The 19,839-nt window shown below is 42.1% G+C and overlaps 2 protein-coding genes across 3 annotated transcripts in view; one reads left to right on the forward strand and one right to left on the reverse strand.

Annotated features, from left to right (window-relative positions):
* Positions 1-13,709, forward strand: part of vat1 (vesicle amine transport 1) — a 28,910-nt gene extending 15,201 nt beyond the window's left edge. The window contains exons 3-6 of the mRNA XM_063904856.1: positions 902-1,072; positions 2,670-2,759; positions 4,494-4,735; positions 8,318-13,709. Of these exons, the coding sequence (XP_063760926.1) occupies positions 902-1,072; positions 2,670-2,759; positions 4,494-4,735; positions 8,318-8,590 (776 nt within the window). The 3' untranslated portion in view covers positions 8,591-13,709. The remainder of the gene's footprint in view (positions 1-901; positions 1,073-2,669; positions 2,760-4,493; positions 4,736-8,317) is intronic.
* Position 13,710: 1 nt separating this feature from the next.
* si:busm1-163l24.3 (uncharacterized) lies at positions 13,711-19,268 on the reverse strand. Of its 2 annotated transcripts, none has more exons than XM_063904853.1 (6): positions 19,145-19,268; positions 18,122-18,305; positions 17,679-17,782; positions 14,823-17,582; positions 14,416-14,624; positions 13,711-14,324 (listed from the first exon to the last, which is right to left on the reverse strand). In XM_063904853.1, exons 2-6 carry the CDS (start codon positions 18,303-18,305, stop codon positions 14,237-14,239), a joined length of 3,345 nt encoding a protein of 1,114 aa, XP_063760923.1. In that variant the 5' UTR covers positions 19,145-19,268; the 3' UTR covers positions 13,711-14,236. The 2 variants fall into 2 exon arrangements, with proteins under 2 accessions (XP_063760923.1, XP_063760925.1); XM_063904855.1 differs by having other exon boundaries at positions 18,122-18,308; positions 19,145-19,233.
* Between the last annotated feature and the right edge of the window lie 571 nt (positions 19,269-19,839).

The raw sequence follows: 19,839 nt of genomic DNA on the forward strand, positions 1-19,839 counted from the left end.
GTGTGCTTACTAAATGTTGGGTTTAATTGCATATGTAAGCAAGCAGCTCATTATTTCTTCATTTATTTAATCCAAACCTGTCCAATCTGGCAGCACAGCTATGCCATTAAACATGGATGTAAATGATCACGTTTTGTGTTGCTTTATTCTCCGGTATCAGAGTAGACGTGCTCTTTAGTTGGTCAGGCATAAATGACCTTTATGGATGCCTTTTGGCTCAAGCCCTCATGTCAGCCTCCATTTCAAACAAGCCACTGCTTATCAGTAACCTATTACTTCTTGCACTGGCAGCCTTAACAAACATTGGCTGAGGCATTTGCCATAACTATGTACACACTTTCAAATACAGCAGGCACAAACACAGATATCCAAAAAATCCACTGAGGCACACGGTCTCACAGCATTTTGTCTTCAAAAGTTATCTTGGGCAACATAATGTAGCACATTTTGTTTTCAGCTGGCACAGTTTTTGGGGAGCTGTGTTTATGTAATTTGCAATAGAACGTCATCCAGGTCTCTTTTCCTAACAAAATAGATACCACAGCTAAATGTTTTTGTCCTTGGAAATTTTTTCTTGAATTAGGGAACCCAAAAAATTTGATGTGACATTTTAGCTACAATGGCTACCTTCTCCTGAGTTGGATTTCTGTGTGTGTGTGTGCATCTATTCTCCCCAGGCCAGTTGGGGTAATGTGATTGTGTTTAATTCGCTCTTTACATACCCTTGAGGAAAACACATCCAAGCTGTTATTGACTGGCTTGTTTGGAACAATAAATGATGGAAATCACATTTAACTGTGGTAGAAAATACAGAAGGAATGAGATTCCTTGGGCGCGTTCTGTTCTGTTCATGTCCTGAGTTTTACACAAAATGTTCACAGTTTTGCCTCTATTTCTTTAGGTGGTGTGGGTATTGCAGCCACTCAGCTCTGCAACACAGTGAAGGACGTGACTGTGTTCGGCACGGCATCCGCCAGCAAGCACGAGACAATCAGCCAGGGTGGAGTCACACATCCCATCGACTATCGCACCAAGGACTATGTGGAGGAAGTCCGCAAGATCAATCCGAAAGGTGAGAAAACTGGCTATTAGCACTGGGAATAATGCTCAAAATTTTGAGTTTGTGTCAAAAGGATTTTAAATAATGTAAATGAATTGGACCAGAGTAGCCCATCTATAATCAAAGTTTACAGGTGTGAAAATAAATGTACAACCCGTGAGCCAAATCGCCAACCATTTCCTAATTTAAAATAAAAACAACTTGATTCTCAATGGGAGCTTGTCATACTTTAAATCTGAATAGGGTGCCAGAGATCAGACATGGCATCAAAATAGTCCAACAAAGAAGGTTTGTTAAAAAAAATTATTGAAAAGTGCAAGTAGAAGACCCCCCAGACAGCATTCCAGGTTAAGCCCAGAACATCTTCACTGGCCCCTGTTCTTTGTCAATTTGGTTAAGTGGCCCAAAGGGAATGCAAGTTGAGATTTGATTTATTTAAATTTCTGTCAATGTGCCAGAGTTAGCCAAGAGGCTATATTTCATCTTTAGTCCCTGGACAGATTTTGTAAGTAACCATAAAGAAACATTTCTGCCTCACATTGATACATATGCTTATCAACAAAATTGTTTGGTAAAGCAAATAGTCCAGATCGATATAGTTTCCCACAGGCAAAAAGCAATAGCTTACTGTGAGGCTGCAGCAATTGTTGAACAAAGTGAGAAGCGTGTTGAACAAACTGCTGGCAGTCAGTGAGATGATATTTTTTTTGAGTCATTTATTCCTATAAAGTAAACTCAAATATAAACTGCGACTGTTTGGATTCTCATCGTCGTCAATAAAGTATATGCAGAGTTTTATGGAAATGTAGCCCTGGACTCCAAAAATAAAACAACATCCAGCTCCTGTTTGTTTCCTTGTTTCGCTGACTGCTGTGTTTCTAGCAGGAAGGAGATGGTAATGACGTTTTATGCTCATTTTATAGTCCCCACTCCAACCCGTCTCTGTTCTTTGTAGCATGGAGTGAGACAGACAGACATTACAGAGACGGATAGGAAGCAAGCGAGGGCTGACACTTTGGACAGAATGTGTCTAGTTAGAAGCCTAGATCAATGTGCAGCCCTGCTCACTACCTTTCCATCCGTCTTTGGATCTCTGTCAATTCATCTGGGCTGTGGTCTAGGCAGAGTCCTGCTGTGAGCCTCCCACGATCAATAGAACCAAGGTTTATCAGAGCAAGGAGGAGTAGCCCAATTTGAGGAGTCCCCTCTGGCAGAGAGGAACATCATTAAGGCCGAGGCTATATGGCAAGACAATAATAAGCCACAAAGACATAGTTCAGTTGCTATTCCTTGCCATCTGTTCCGAGGTTGGTTGGTTTTTCTTTCCACCTAGGAATGTAATGGACAATGGCGGAGAGACATTTATTCCCTCTTGTCTTATCAGTGACAAGAATGAGAAAACATAAAACAAGTAGGATCTTATCCCACTCTCCTCCTCTCCTCTCTGGCATACATATGGTTTTCTATTCGTGTAAACATGGCACAACTTGGCTACAATCGCTACTCCCAGTGAACTCTGGCATGTGGAGGAGGCTGCCGAGGAGACTTGGCAGGCTGCTACCGCCGAATTCACACCAGTGATAACTGTCCCTTCTCTCTCCTGCTCCAGGGTTGGACATAATACTGGACCCTCTCGGAGGATCAGACACCCATAAGGCCTACAACCTGCTGAAGCCAATGGGGAAACTTATCACCTATGGTAAGCTGCAGAAATCACATTGAATCCTCTTTTACACAACACAGCCCCTCCAAAAGTTAATTAGATTTGGGTTAGAATAGTCAATCTGGATTAACCCTTACCAATTTCACCATTCTTCCAACCAATGTTACTCGCCAAGTTTTGATGTTCCCAGTGCTTCTTATGTAATGCCAAATATGGTGTTTGTTAAAGGGGACCAATTATGCTTGGGTTTTTCCTTTTGTGCATGTTAATAGTCAGCAAAGGCTAAAATCCCTTAGCTCATGCCAGAGGGATTTTCTCTCCGCACACTCCCCCCTGTCTGAAACGCCTAGAATGTAGTCCTTTGTTAACTTCTATGACATAGTGACATCACACATTGATAACACTTCTACTGGCTAGCGCTTCAACACATTGTACGCAAGGGGCTAAGCGGTGGGACAACTCTTAGTGGTTGACTAATCGTTGTTAGCGCTGCAAAGCCTGGTAGGAAACACAGAGGTTTCTTTTTAAATTGAGTTCATTGGTAGTTACCTGAAAAAAACAGCAGCTAACAGAGATATGCATGAACTGGTAATTCCTTCTTTTTTTTTTGTATAACTTAACTTTATTGCAAATAGGGATTTTCCCACCAACACATTCTGTTGGCTAATATTAGTCCTTTGGGGGTTTTTATACATTGGTTTATCTGATTGCCTTTTTCAAATCTGTGTGTGTCATTTTCCATGTTACAGACTCTCTCACGAAGTTCCTACATTCGTATTTTGCGTGTAATGAATTTCTCAACAAAGAGACACAACCCACAATGTAAAGATGAGTTGCACTCTTAAAGTAGTGTTACAGTAAATGTTTCTGGCCATGATAATCAGTTTGGAAATATCTTAACATTTTGTTAAATATTTGAAAAAGTAGCTCAAATTGAGCCATTTTGGACCTCCACAAGATCTAAGTACAATAAATACTTGTGGGTCTCCACAGAGAGAGAATAAAGCTGCTTCCTGGTGGGCTATGTGACCTCTCAATAGAGGTCCATGTCCTCAGTGTGCTGTGTGTCATCTGTGGGAGGGCCTTTACGCTTGCTGCTCTGTGCCGATGCCAATCTGGAACCAGCATGCATGCAACAGTGGGCGGGGTCGGCATCCATGAAGAACAGGGCCTTGCCTTTGCATGCTGCACAAAAACCCACTACTCAGCATGGTACCCCCCCCACCCTCGCTCATTCCCCCTCTCTGGATCCACCCTCCCGGTCCCTCCGTGCCGGTTGCTTCTCGTCCAGCTTATTAGAAGTATGCATGGTGAAACAATGGGGCGTTCTATCCACACGAAACCTGGAATGTGTCTGAATGTAGCAGGCCGGTCCACTCTGTTCTCTCAGAGCATGCTTTGTGTCCCCTGTTTCCCCTGAAAGAGACAGGGACAGCATGAGGGAACAGGAAGGGGATGTGGTGACAGTGAAGTGCTGAAAGTGGTTTTCAGTGTAGAAGGTGTAGTTGAGTGTGAGAGAGAGGTGGAGGGAAGACAGACGTAACCTAACCTAACCTTGACTAACATTGTTTTACATTAAACAGAATGTGATAATGTGATGATCAAAACAAGAAAAGAGAGAAAGTAAGAGTGTGTGCAGATAATTGAATATAACATTTAACCAGATCATCATCAGTAAATCAATTATACACAGAGATTTAGAAATTGACCAGAGGACCCTTTCTCTCCATGTAACAAAGACTAAGGATCTGTCTCTCCTCTCTCCATCAGGTGCGGCTAACATGCTAGCGGGCCAAAAGAAGAACCTGCTTGCCGTGGCCAAGAACTGGTACCATCAGTTCTCCATCCACACACTCAGCCTGATCCAGGGGAACAAGTCTGTGTGTGGTTTCCACCTGGGCTACCTGGACGGAGAGACGGAGCTCATCACCCAGGCCATGAACACCATCCTGGATCTCTACAAGCAGGGCAAGGTCAAGCCCCACATTGACTCCACCTGGCACCTTGAGCAGGTGGGTGTGGTTGCCTTTACACTTTGATCTCCATCAGAATAACAAAAATGTTTATAACATTGCAGAAGATATTTTCCACACAATTTACAACAAATGTAGTCGATCAAAAAACATCTTTGTACTGAAGTGAATATTTAAATTGCTTCTTAGGGTGATTCAATACTCAAAGATGTTTCAACTAAGCACAGGGTTTGCATAATACCTTAAAAGTTTTTTTTAAATGCTTCATTGTAACCATTACGTTTTAAGGTAAGGAATATGCTTGAATTTGAAGATACCGTAAATGGTTTATATTCAGCATTCTTATTTTTCTTTTACAATCAAGTGAATCTTCTCATATTTGAAAAAAATAATCCTGTCGACATAAATGACCAAAATACACATTGATGACTATGGGTAAACAACGTAACCACATTTTATTCTTGGAATTGCATTAGGAACAATTAAGATAACAAAACAAAGACTTATGTCTCAAGGAGTCTAACATTTTTTGATTTAGGCACCTTGAAAGTGCTTGAATTTTAATCTCAAAAAGCTACATGACCATTTTTAATGCCATTGTGGCTTTCAGGTTTATGTATGCTTGGTTGTTTGTGCCGGCTAAATGCATCGCTTAGTCCGTATGACTAGATGATTTATTGTGACATGGGTGCATTTACACCTGAACGCTATCCATTTGTGTTTATATTTTGTGCTGACAAAACAGTGACCCGGAATTCAAGGGAAAGCCAGGTGGGTTTGTGTGCGCCGGTTTGTGCACCAGGATCTGCAGGAGCTGGGTGTGGCTCTCAGATTCAATAACGCTCAACATTCAATAGGCGAAGTTTGTCCACAAGAAGCGCTGCGTCTCATAACTCACTCTGCCAGACAGAGTGAGATTGTTGCTGACAAAATTAACACTGCCAACAGATATGAATAGAGAGTGTGAGAAAAAGAGATTGTCAAAGGCTGACATCTTCTGTTGTCAGAGCCGTTACTGGTCAGTATTTTGGCGTGCGTTACTTTGGCCAGAGAGAAACACCCGCTGTCTTTCTCCGCCATCTGACGCTCTTTCTCTGCCTCTCCATCTGTCTTATAAGAGACTCTTTCTCTCTTTTTAGGTTATTTACTCCCTCTGTGTCTCTCTCATTCTCACTGTTCCTCTCCCTCTCCCTCCTCCCAGTGTATCTTTTTTGCTTTTTCTCTCGTGTTGCTATGGTGACATCCTTTAGTCAGTGTGTGGGTCTGTCTCTGGGAGGGGCCCTGATGTATGAAAAAGAGACATGGAAGGACCGTGGAAACACAGAGGATAAAAAATGTATATTTCAGTCTGACTTATGGCAAAAGGCTGTGAAGTTTCAGCTTAAGAGACAAAAAAACTGATTCAGTAGATCACTGTGATATTTATCAGATAAAACAATGATTATTACAAGCTGAGAAAAAATGCCACACCCTGATCACATCCATCGCAGCCTCTCATCAATCTTTGTGGTCACCCCTCTTTTTTCTCTCCAATAATCAATGAACATGCTTGGACAATGTTAAAAAAATAAGCATTATTGCTCTGCTCTGTAATTTCTTGTGGTTACTCATCTACATACGCACTGATAACCAAGAGGATAACGGTCATCGCTTCTGCAGTCGCAAATAGCACGCTCCAATCCGAGATTCCTGGGAGTCAGAAAGGTCAACAGATTTCATAGAGTGGAAGATGGATGTGGGTGGAGTAGTCAGAGGAGCAGCAGTCGCTCTTACTGTGACTTTCATTCACATTGAAGATGATTCGTAGGATTCCCGGACTTGCCCTTCCCTCCCCTTCAGTACCGACGAAGGTGTGTTTCTCATGCGAAGGACACCAGTTGCTCCCCTCCTCCCTTGCACTTCTAGCTCCCACACTCCCCCCCTATTTCCCATGTAGCTGAATCGTCAGGGCCACAATTGAGCTGAGGCTTTACGTTGCTAGGAGATGGTCCTGTTGCCGTGGCATTGGTCGTTAGGTGGTCTGCCTGCCTCGCACGGAGAGGGGGATCGAAGGAAGGAAGGAGGGAGGGCGAGGCAATGGAGACGGTAACGACAGTGGACAGAGCTCGTGGTCAAGAGTAGGGTGGGGTTGGTCTCCTCAGCGTATTGATGACAATTTATCAGTTGGACAAGTTGGTCGATCCATCATTGGATAGGGCTCAGTTGATCAGCTGTCAACCCAGTGTCTATCCCTAGATGTGACATGGTTTATTCTATTATATTAAGCTTGTCGCTGAAACATTATTATTCCACGTTCTACAAGTTAACTAAAGAAATGTTTGACTATATATACAAATCTTCCATAGGCAGATTAAGTACCTCATAAATGACAATACTTTTAACTCGTAATGAACAAGCACTTACCGTGCATGTATGCACGCACATCCAAACCAAGAACAGAGAGGAAGGAAGGCGCTAGGCAGTAAGTGAGTAGACCTTAAAAAAACAAATAAATAATTTGCTTGCTCACTGGGGGACTCCAAGGCGTCCACTTATTTATGACACCTAAAGTAGGTGACGTTTTGAACACATGTGCATGGCACCCTGTGGTGTGCTAATTATTTATTTTTGTGATTAAAACAACACTTAAAAAAACACTCTTAATGATCTGATTTACTGATTCAAGAATATTTAATTTCAATGCAAAAATCCTACTTGAATGTTCTCCTCAAATAATGAGCACCATCTGTTAGCAACATTTTTTATTAATTCATTTGTAGTGGGTCACACCCAATTTCACAAAAATGAATTAGAACCATCATCATTATTCTTCTGCACCTACTGAAAATGACAACCAAATGACCACCAAAAAAGCCTCTGCCTTTCTTTCCTCAACTTAAAATAGTTGAGGAAAGAAAGGTGGAGGCTATTTGGTTGTCATTTTCAGTAGGTACAGAAAAATTAATGCACAATGATGAATGCATTTTAATCCAGGGATGATATAATTTTCCAATTAACATAAATGCATTGCCCGATAAGATTATGAGTTCAAAGGAAATAATTTTTTTGTATTCCTGCCCATTTATTATCATAAAAATCCCATTGTATTCATCCTAAAATATAATATTGCAACATTGCACTATACATTGCACTATTTACTATCTGTATATTTATTTTTAATGAAAAAACATCCCGATTTCGGATAAATAAAGTATTTTTTGATTCTGATATTAAAACATTTCTATTTGCAGTACATGTGATTCCCCTCATTTTATTTGTTACTCTTCTGCTTTCTTTTTTTCTTTGTTTTTTCCTGCTGCAACACGTTCATTTCCGCTAAACTAATATTAAAGTCCCCTTTAGACAAATGAAGTTCCTCATATGCTGCATATTAAAGTTATATTTGAGTCTGGAAAATGTGTTTCTGTGCTTTCAAAACAGAAGATTAGAGGCGCAGAATGTGTAATGTGTCTTATTGCTGTGGATATGTGTTAGTGGACGAGACACTTGCTAATATTGTGTGCTCTCCCACGGTTTTTCCTCAATGATGGGGGTATTTAAAATCTTCCTTGCCCTCCTTCCACCCTTCACTCTTTGATCTCACTTTAAATAACAATCTTTTTCCTTCTCTCCCTCCTCCAGGTGGGCGATGCCATGAGAAAGATGCAGGAGAGGAACAACATCGGCAAAGTGATCCTCAACACAGAGCCCATGCCTGAGGAAGAGAAAAAGGAGGAGCCCAAGAAGGAGGATAAGAAAGAGGACAAGAAGAAGGATGACAAGAAGAAGGATGACAAGAAGAAGGACGATGGCAAGAAGGAGGAGAAGAAGGATGAAAAGAAGAAAGAGGAGCCCAAGAAGGAGGAGAAGAAGGAAGAGGAGAAGAAGGAAGAGCCTAGCAAGGAGGAGAAGTGAGAGGGAAGGATGGATAGTCAAGCAGATCAGCGGGGGGTTTGTGTCCTGGGAGCAGGGGGTGAGGTTGGGGGAAGGAGGGACCTGGGGATGGAGATGGTGATGGATGGGGTGAGAGGGTAAGGGCGTAGTGTAAGCGAGGATTAGAAGGCTTTAGAAGGGTAGATTATTACAAAATGATCACACCACTATCAATCGTATATATCTCTTCCACCCACTACCCCACCTCACTACAATGGCAGTTATTACTCAGGCCTGGCTTCCCCCTCCCCCCTCCCTTCCTGTTTTCTTGCCTTAAAATAAAAAGTCACTTGTAACACCTTGTAAGCGCCAAAGTTACCTAGATAGATTGAGAAGTCAAAAGTACCTAGATAGATTGAGAAGTCAAAAGTAACACTCAAAAGATGTGTCCTGTTGGGACAGACGAAGACAAGAGATCTGTGGAGGATTGTGGGTATGTTCCAGGCCTGGGGCATAATGCTGTTTCCTTGACGACTGTAATCCATGCTCGCACTTCGGCCCCGCCCTCGACCCCCAATCCCCTCCGCACCTCAACTCCCACTGCGCTAAATTGGTCTGCACTGACTTCCACCTGCAACCTCATCTCTTCCCCTCTCTGTGCTGCGTCCCCCCCCACCTCCCACAGCACCACCAACGCCCTTCCCCACCCCCGACCCATCCACGGGCCGGACCCGCAGACAGGCAGAGAATCGGAGAACCACACCCACACACACACACGATGCTCTCTTAGTGTCCAGTGCTTAGTTATGTCACGAAGGATGAGTCAGAGAAGCCTGCAATTGGCTGATGCAGCCCGACTCCCCTGCAGATATTTGCATCATGGTTTTGATCATGATGTTTGATTGCTCTAACAATAGTGTTAGTGTTGCCTTTAATTGGTGATCATTCTTGAATTTCCCCAGAATGAATCGATATTTTCCTATGTATATCGCCTTAGCTTTGATATATCTTGTATCGTTATCTGTGGACAGGGAGAAAGCTCAGTATGCATGCATTCCCACCACATTTCAGTGAAGTTTAATATAGTGGCTGCAGTTTTGTACTTGCCTGAATATGAATTTCCCTCATAATGAGCCTCTGTGTGCAGTCTTGAATAGGGAGGCAGAAAATCATTGCTCAGCTTCCTTCTCCTTAGTTACAGATTTTTCTAGCTGACCAACTGTTGGCAAGAAGTGCGCAGTGCCAATTAAGAGAGAATTTGTTTCTGCTCAAACAAGCCACAAATACACACACAGGCATACACACCCAATGTGATGAAAAGAGGCACTGTCATGCTGAGACAGTTAGGCTTTCAAAATGAGCAAGTTAAGAAGGTGAATATCAGTCCTTTTTTCTCCAGGATCGGGCTCTCTTCCTCCCTGATCCTCCTCGAGGCATTCCATGGCATTCTGCTCCTTTCACAGCGACCGCTCGCCTGTCGATCACCCTGACCTGAGAGAGGAGAATTCAATTCAAGCTGGCGTCCATACTTTGCCTCCCCTGCTTGTCTCTACTCTCTCTCCCTCCTCTTTCCATTTCCCTCTCTATGGTCGGCATAGCAACAGGCGTCAGGCTCGTGAGAGAAGGCACTGTGGTCTGTATATATCTGACTCCCTCTCCCTGTGTCTCTCTTTTCTGCCTCCCTAACTCTATATTCGACCAGTATTCCAAAAAAGTAAGACAAATTGAGGATTTCTGATGATAAAATTAAGAACTGCAGCAGTGTTTAATGATTAAAAACTTGGCACATCAAAACAGTATGTTCAAACCAGTGAAATTGAAATAATAGGATTGTGCAATTAGCAGTGTGCTTGCAAAAACAGAGCACCGTTCCCCTAATGGCTAGTATGCATTTTGTCTCCCTGGTGTAATGTCATTGAAGTAAATCCTTTGAATTTCTTCATAAATCCCACTGGGTGGATTCTAGATATTTCATGTAGAACGATATCAACATCAACCTTAGACATTTATTGACCTGCCTGTCTGTGAGCCCGGCCCCAGTGTATGAGACTCAGATGGTGACTAGTGACTTTGTAAAAAACACAAAACAAAATGTTTTAAAAAAAAAGAAAAGAAAAAAAGTTGTTGTGTTAGCATGAGTGGCCTCCCTCATGTGCTGTGTGTGGTGTGCCATTGTGTGTGAAGATGTGTGTGTGTCCTCAGGTCGTTTGTCAGGTTTTAAAAGCACCCACCTTACCCTTGCCCCATTTCACCCTCACACTACTCTGCTACAGTATTATGTAGCTCAAACACTCCCCTCTCACTCTATCTCTCCCTCCTGTCTGATAAGAGGCCTGTGTTATGAGGACAGTTGGTATTAGTATTTTTGCACTCTGCTCGCTGATCTTAATACACTTACAAGCATGGCAGTCGCACTCCAGTCCCACGCAGGCTTTGATTCTGCTCCAGGTTTGCAGCCTGTTTCCCATCATCCACTCCCAGTGTCTGCTGAAGCTCAGTGAAAGCACAGGTGGCACACACAGACATAGAAACAGACAAACAGGTCCTCTAGTTTTTCAGCCCGCCAGTCCCTGCCTGGGCCAACTTCTCCTGGGTGGCAGCTAAAATCAAAGCATTCATCCATCCTTGACTGTGGGAGGTAAAATATGGAGCAGGGTGGGGTGCACCGGGCCGGAGTGCGACAGCCACGCTGGTGTGGGGAGTGACTGTGTCCTGTCAGCCTCTGGTTAGTGTTCTGTTCTAATCTGCTGGGCTCCCTTTGTGAACCTGTGGACGGTGCTTCTGTTCTGAGTGCCATGTGAGAAACAAACGCTTCAGTAAAAAAAAAAAGAAGATGTTTTACGTTTTTATTTTAATTTACCTTTATATTTCCGTTTGTTTGTCTATTTTGTTATCCAAGGGTTTAAAGTTCAAAGATCATTCTCTTATGTGGGGACCTGCCAACCCGCACTCCTTTTAAATGTGATGAAAACGTTAGGTTGGTCTGAACCATATGTGCCAAATTGTATGTATATTCCTCTGTCAATGCCTTGCATATTTACAGTGCATAACAACAAATAATAAGGAAATTCTGTTTTTGGATGCAATTCCATCAACCTTGAAGAAAAGTGAAAATACAAAAGAACCATCACAGCGTGTCAGTTTATGCCCAATGCCATGGGTGCTGAGAGTATTCTGCTGCAGTTTACAAAAGGTTTAACTCAATTTGTAGTTTTTGATCAGTTACAGTGTTGCTAAAGTATAGGCCTGCACTGCACCTCTCTCCTTGCACAGCTTACCTCAATCCGAGGCACCTACCTATGTATTTTTAACCTTGTGACTGTATTTTACCAGCTCTCAAATCATTTCGACCACAACAGGTTGAAGCGTTTACAACCATAATATTAGTATCACAGTGAAAAGGGACTGGGCGTGGTGCATTTAGGGTTCAAAACTCCACCAATAGACATATAGATTAACACAAATCTGCAAAATTCCTCCAAGCCAAAAGCTCCATGACAATTCTCTCTATGGATTTCTATTTCTTTCAGTTTCATTCCAAATGGCTCGTGTAGCAAGTGAGGGAGCAGATGTTTTCACACAGCTGTGCAGGGATGCCAATACTGTAACACAGCTGCACAAAAACCAGGCTTATTGGCTGATCATAGCTCAGCTCTGGCCTGAACCAGACACAACATTTCCGCTTCACAGCTGATCCCAGTTCGCTCAAAGATTATAAGAGACGTTCCTCTTTTCCTGTGCTGCATCTGCAGAGCCTCTTGGCCAGTGCAACAGGCGCAGTCCAAAATTCCTCTCTAAGTCGCCCCCCCTTTTCTCTCCCTACACAATCATAGCAGATAAAACATTAGTTTGACATCTGGAATTTGAAACTGCATGAATTCAATTGCATGTGGAAAAACTATTATAATCTCTAAGCTGAAAATGCCTTTGAGATGAACTCAATCAGTTTGGGGGGGGACTGTTGCCTGAGTGCACTTCCACCATGGGGAAGCTGCAGTGTAACGTCATCTTGAAATGGTTTCCCAGTCATTCCAGACACTTATGCAAGAGTGCTTAGCAACTCAGAGATGCACAGGAGAAAAACTGTGTTTCAAAGTAAAGATAAACAAGGTGGTAAGTTTCTACACATTTGCAGTTTTAGATTTGTTACTACTTATTGATAAACCAAGACTATAAGTGTAGTATTTCTGATAGCTATACTTTGGCTGTCTTGACTTGGTTATCAAAAGCCCCTCACAGGCACCCATTGTTCAGATTTGAGGTGAACTTCTTTATGTTTTATATGGTTTCTCAGGTCATTCCAAACAGCAAATCATGTAGAAAACCACTAAATTTAGCATTTACTAACACACACATTATTCTATATCACTGCACAAACTGTCTGGCCATCCATGTTCTTTGTAAGCTTTAGTATTTAGAGTCAAAAGGCGAGGCTCTGTGGGCCACGTTCACCCATCCACACTGAGAACCCAAACAACCACATCAACCTGCGGCTATTGTTTCCTTAGCAGTATTTTTTACATTACAGCACCATTGCAGTTGCTACAAAAGTACAACTGTGCTGGACTTTTCATGTACAGTACTAGCATGCATGTTTAGTCAACCAGAAAACAAGGCATATTTTTATGTACAGCTCCCAATCTCTTTCCATGATAGTTAAGTAGTCATGTAGTGGCATGGTGTGAGGCAGAAGGCCCTTCCAGTCGTATCAAGTTGTCAACTGAAGCCAATCCACTGCCCCCTGACTCCCTGTCCTTGCCTTCAGCATGGGCACTTTCATGGCCAACTGGACCATTCATGACACACCTTAACCTTTCTCTGGGAATGTTTCAGAAACTCACTTTACGTCACATCCCGCCAACCCTAACCTGTTAGATTTCAGTCACCAATGGTCATTTTCAACAAAGCATACCCAACAGGTTGATTTCTAAGGTAGTTCTCCTCCACTCTGTCCTTCCATATGTTGTTTTTCCTTGTTGCAAACACTCTCAACTTTGTTTTTTAAACCCTTTGAATTGATGCTGCTTCTGTGCTTGACTCTGGGTTTACTGCGTGGTGCCATGTTGTCCACATGGCCTCTAGAGCTTGTAACGCTTCAGTGTGTAATGTTACCATATGCCTTACATGTTTTCCAGGACTAATAAAAAAAGCATAACAAAAACTTCAGATGTGATTTTTTATTTCTGTGCCCATTGTAAACAAGTTGAAGAGACACAGAGATTTTTAAGTCATACATTTGTGTCTTTACTCCAATTGTCCATGAATATCTTGTTTTTTTCTTAATTAAATGATCCTTAAAATGGCAGTATAAAATGTATATCTACATGTATAAAATACTAGCACACTACACAGAACAGTATGCAATTTTTTATACTAAACAAAATTGAGATATGGAGTTTATTGGTCCCATTTGTTGTTACAGTCAGTTTGATAAATGATAACTTTAATCATCTATATAAAAAAACGATCGTAATAAAAGTGTTCAAAAGAAGATTTCTTTTGAACACTTTTATAGTGAGAGCTATAGCTCTATTAGCTTAAAAATATTTCAATATATGTACATAATCAAACATCATGAACTTGTTCAAAAAAGTAAATGAGTGGAACTACTCACCACACAAAAACAGTGCAAATGGCTGTGATCAAACCTTTTTTGAATTATAAAATAGTTTATGAAGATTGCTGTTCCTAAGACTTGGCTGGTTGCTCCTCAATCCCGTTTAATTCCAAGACCTCAGACAAGCGAGTCAAATATGTGGAATCTGGGTAACCGTTCCTGAAAGAGACAAAAAGATAAATGTTGAGCTCAGGTACATACAGACGAATGTGGCCTTAACTCTACAGCTCTGTTTGACTTCCACACTAACCCTGATTTGCCTCCATGTATGCTGGTCTTGTGTGGGATGCAGTCCCAATCGACCCTGGCCCCTGTGTCTTTAGCTGTCACTGTGAAGGTGAGTCCTTGGTTAAAAGCTTTTTTCAGCCTGGGCACCAGCTTCCTCGCCTTCTCGCTGTCAGGAAGGTAGGCTTCAAAGTTACCCCCTTGAAATGGTTCTCCAGGAGAAGGGTGAGTCTCCTGGTAAGGCAGAAAGCAAAGACCATGGTCATAAACAAAGTCTATAGATATTAAGTCAAATATCATAACATTGGAAAACCATATATGTTTTACTTAAACTGAGGTAAAATAATAATATAATTTGCGGATCCTTTTTAACTCCAGGAAGTCCTTTATCAGCTACAACAATTATCAGTGAGTTTAAAATAAATTACTCACCCCTTGGATACCATCAGGAATGGTGTAAGCAATCTTGATGGCAGAGTCTTTTGTGTGACCTGGCAGGCTGATGTATATTTTAGAGTAGCTAATGTTACCCTGGATGCCCTGCGATGTCTGCTCATGACAAATTCTGCAGTGGGCATGTACAATGTCCAGGCACTTTGAGCACATGGCAGCACCACACTTAGCTTTCAACAGCATCTCACTCTCACCACACACACAGATGCACCCTTCTGGATTTGATCTGGATTCCTCTGGGTCCGGGATCTTGCTTTGTCTTTGCTGAATACTGTCCTTCTGTTTCGAATGAACAGTTCTCTCCTGCTTATCGAGGTCTTCATCAGCAGGGGTTGTTGTTGACTCAACATCATTCACATGACTAAAACTTTTATCATTTGCTGCTTTAGAGTGGTTGACAAATGTCTCAGTCTGCTGTCCATCAATGTCCAATGTACGTACAATTTTCACTTTCTCTTTAATGACAGGGTCTTTCCTCAATGACGGCTGACTAATAGCTCCATTCACAAGATCTGTCTCACAAAAGTAACTTCTCTGGTTTGTTATTCTTTCCTGACTGTCAGTCCCATTTGCTTTGCCTGTTTGGTTCTTTAGCATCACCTGAGGATAACTGTCACAGTGCAGGCTCATACTTTGGTCTTTGTTCATTTGTAAAAAAGTGGATGGATTATAATCAGGGGTAGAGGAGTCAAAGTGGTCATGTTGTTTAGATATCTGGGCCGAATCTCCAGTAAATACCTCAAGCAAAGACGCACCTACCTGAGAACACAACACTTTTGGGCCGAGAAGAAATAAGCTCTCTTTTAAAATCTGCAAAGTAACCTTCTTGAAGCGGCTCCGCACCTCAGCACAACAAGCCTGCAAGGTTTCATCTGCTGTGTCAGTGATACCCAGCTCTGACAAGCGCAGCTGCTGCACAGAAAAGTCTACATTAACTGAATCAACCAGCATCTGTAAACCAAGCAGACATGAATTCACTTTGGACGAGTTTGCCCCTCTCAAGGTGACAGTCAGATAACTACTGCCCCCTGAGCATATCTCTTTCATCAGGACATCAGAAGTCAGGTCTTCTACTCGGGTCTTGTAAGCCTCTTTTATATACTTCCACATCACATTGGAAACTGTAATCTCCTTGTAGACTTCAAGCTTGTCCCTCCCTGTTTTGTTACTGAAGCTTGAGGACCTGCCCCTTGCTCGTACTGTAGAGTCGTCTTGACTCTCTCTTTTATGACCAATAACTTGTGCCTTCAGTTGCGGCGTTCCTGAGAAACTACTGGCTCGCTTCAAGGTGGAACCAGACCCAGCAGGTGGAAGAGGACAGCCTTCAGACAAACTGGTCGTGCCAAGGAGGGGTGTTAAATACTTGGGAGGGGTATCAACGGAATGCAAGTTTAAGGAGGCTTTATTCTGCATAGAAGCAGGTGAAGTCAAAGCATCTTCACTTTTAAACAAGATGTCCTCTCCAGTGGTTTGGGCTGATGCTCTGGAGACAGTCTCACCAGAAATCCCTGCTGTTTGTGACAGCACATCTTGCCCTAACATTGGCCCAAGGCGTGGTTGTCTACTGGGAGATGAGAGCCCTCGTAAGTTGAAGTCAGTTTGTCGGCTGCCTAATGAAGCAAGCCCGGAGTCCTTAAAACGAGCAGCTAGTTTATACTTTCTGGCTCCTTCAGCTCTCCTCTCATCCTCCTCTGACCTCAGCAGCTCTAGTCTGTCATCCAAAGACTCCACAGTCGAGGACAACATCACAGGAACTTTAAGCTCATCTGCATGAGTTGATGAACCTGAATATGAAGGATATTTAAGAAGACTGGCTACATTCTCTTTTTTACCCATCGCTTCGATGGGGTCAAGGAGAAGAAACTGCTTGGCCTCAGCAACATCACTACAACTCCCAATAATGTAAATATTTTGGTCATCTTCCTTCAGAAGAAGCTTAGGAAATCTGACACTTAAATTCTCCATGGCCTTTTGTAGTCCACCGCTGGGAGGCAGGATATTCTTGGAGAGCTGGCCTCGACGGATCTTTGTCTCGTTCTCCTGATAAAGCCTACTTATTGCCTGTATTGCCAATTTCAGGCGTTTCTGATCTTTATCACCCTCCCCCACTCCAGTTGCAACCTTCAGAAACAGAGTAGTCAACCCATGATTTGTCATATCAACTACATCAACACTATACCGACTAAGGATATGTTGGTATTCCTTCCTGCAGTGTTTCTTCAGATACTCGAACATGTCTGCATCCAAAATTAGTGAGAAGTCCTCCCCTGATGCAGTAGGATACCCAGGAAGCTGCACAACTGCACCTTCTGTCTTGTCTTTATTTTCCAGGCCAGAAACCCCGGGTGTCAGGGGTTTACGTGAGCTAGAGTTGTTATTATCATCAGAAGGCCTGCCAATGTCAACTTTTTCTCGTTTTTCTCTCTGCTTAAACAATTTACTGCTCAGATCTGCTGACTCCTGAGTTTGAAGCTTATGTGCTATCGGAACAGACCTGGAGCCACTGGTAGCAGGTTGATCTGAGTGTTTGTTTTCTGCTGATTGTGGGCCTCCAGGATGACCAAACAGATGTGCCAAAGCAGCCTGGACTTTGGAATAGGTGCCATGCAATGTGCATAATTCCTTAGTAGCATCAGAGCTTATCTTGATATCTGGGTGGCTCTTGTGAAGGCTTGACAGTGCCAAAAATCCCCCAGGAAGCTGGCTGTAATCAACAATTGCTGATAAACGTAAGATGACCTATGATGATGAAAGAACACAAACAACAATAAATGCATTGATTTTACCGTATATTCAGCACTTGGTGACATCTTTTGAAATTCTTCTTGGGTATACCTTGTCTGGGTCCAGGCTTTCACTGTTCTCAGTAACAACAACTTTGTACTTCTTCCCATCCACGTCCAGAAGATGTGGGCTTTGTTGAATAACTCTCTGTGCCACTGTTTGAAAGGGGTCATCAGACAGAAATCAATCTCAATCTGTGAAGCATCCTGACTAAGCTCTTAACCATTGGCTACTCCATTGACTTACATGTAAACATTTCAGCTTAGTGTAAATTACTGGAAAGAGACAAAGTGGTGAAGTATGTTACTAGTCCTTTGCGATTCACAACAACTACATTTTAAGACTTCAGAGTAGAAGCATTTGACGTTGTATTGAAACCTTGATAGTATTTTCACACCAACATGTATATGTACTGGAATAATATAAGCATTCAGAAGAATCCCCCTCCTTGTAATTAATATGCACGGACATGCACACACCCTGATCTTACTGACCTCCACTGTCCTCAAAGGTGATGAGGGCAGAGATGGGCGTTGTCTTGACAATAGTGACAGAGTTTATTTCCCCTCCTCCATTCCTGGCTCTCAGAAAGTGGATGAGTAGCTTGTCTTTCAGCCTCTTATCCTCAATGTCTACGGGCAGACAACTCACCCTAACAGTCATGCCCGGCTCTGCCATCTGCTGGGAAAATCAATGCAATGAAAAAAATATAGATTTTAAGAGTGACTCCACTACATAATTCTTCAGAAACGGTGAGTGCAAATATCAACAGAATGAAGAGAAGAACCTCAAACACAATGACTCTTCGTTAAAATGTTAATGTGGTTCCACAGTATCATTCAACCATTCACGGACCGCACCCCTGCAGATAGGGAGGAGGAGATATGTGATAATATAGCACCCTCTATTGGGGGTTACCTAGACACTACATCAACATTCAAAAACGTCCATTTCAGGTGCCTTCCACAATGAGACTCTTGTTGAATTTCTGAGATTTTTTAGAGTGTTTTCTCAATTTCCTCTGAAGCGTTTTCTTTAAAACATTGACATAATCTATGTTATACGATAATGGATTATTTGAATACCGCAACTATTAATATATATCTACTCTGTGGGAAAAGAAAACGTGTTTTTTGTTCAAATCCCCTCTTGCAATATGAAATTCACACACACACACGCACACGCACGCACACACACAAACACACACACACACACACACACACACACACACGATTTTGTAACGTTAATAATATTGAGTTGCAATCTAAACTCTTTTGGCCTTCTTTCCAGCCATCAAGTAACATATGTGCAAAACATCGAGTGTTTGTTGTTATAGGAAGTCCAAAAATAAATGTAAACGCAAGCAGGAAAGACATATTTGCAGAGTTGAGTGTCAAGGAAGTGAAAATCCAACAAATCTGCCTATCGCATTATCGATGTATCTATCCTCCGTTTGCTGCCGACGCTGTTACTACAACACATCTTGGATATCTTGAAGATTTCTAGAGATAACTGACCTTACAAACGTTTCACGGCGGTTTCTCGCTGTCTTTCAACGGCCGTCACACTTTACAAGCCATGCAGGAAAAGTGAAACTATAAAGTAATGTGTTATTCATCATGTCCGCGTTAGGGGGCGATCAAGTGCTGTTTACTGCGCATCACAAGTATGTGCGTAGTGTATTACAGTGCGTGCGTGCGCGCGCGCGTGCATGTGCAGTCAAGAGGCGGTAGGCTGGAAAACTTGAGGTAGAAGTTTGATTTAAGACCACAGTTTAAACCATTTCAGAAGTATATATAGTTATTTTACTGCTGCATTTTCGTCTTTCCTACACGATTGTCTTCTCTTGATCCATTAGATTTTTGTTGTGACCCCTTTAAGAGGATTTTAATTTTGAATCTCTGGCTTAAATTTCTCTATTTGAGCCTATATAAAGTAAATAAAGCTAGCTCCATCTTAATACACTACAACCATGACATGGTACTTACACATTGTTGCTTTAGTGTTAATAATTTGATGCATATGATTATATCATATTTTTACTTTTGGCGCATTAGGTGGGATTTTGAATGCAGGCCTATAATTTTAACAAATAAACTACTATACAAGAGTACTCTGTATACTTAAGAATTTGTATTTGACTTAAGAACACAACTACAAATTAAAAACAATAGATCAAACAATTCTATAATTGATCTCACAGTCACTAACT

This window comes from Eleginops maclovinus, chromosome 16 (assembly GCF_036324505.1).
Source record: "Eleginops maclovinus isolate JMC-PN-2008 ecotype Puerto Natales chromosome 16, JC_Emac_rtc_rv5, whole genome shotgun sequence".
Classification (NCBI taxonomy): domain Eukaryota; kingdom Metazoa; phylum Chordata; class Actinopteri; order Perciformes; family Eleginopidae; genus Eleginops; species Eleginops maclovinus.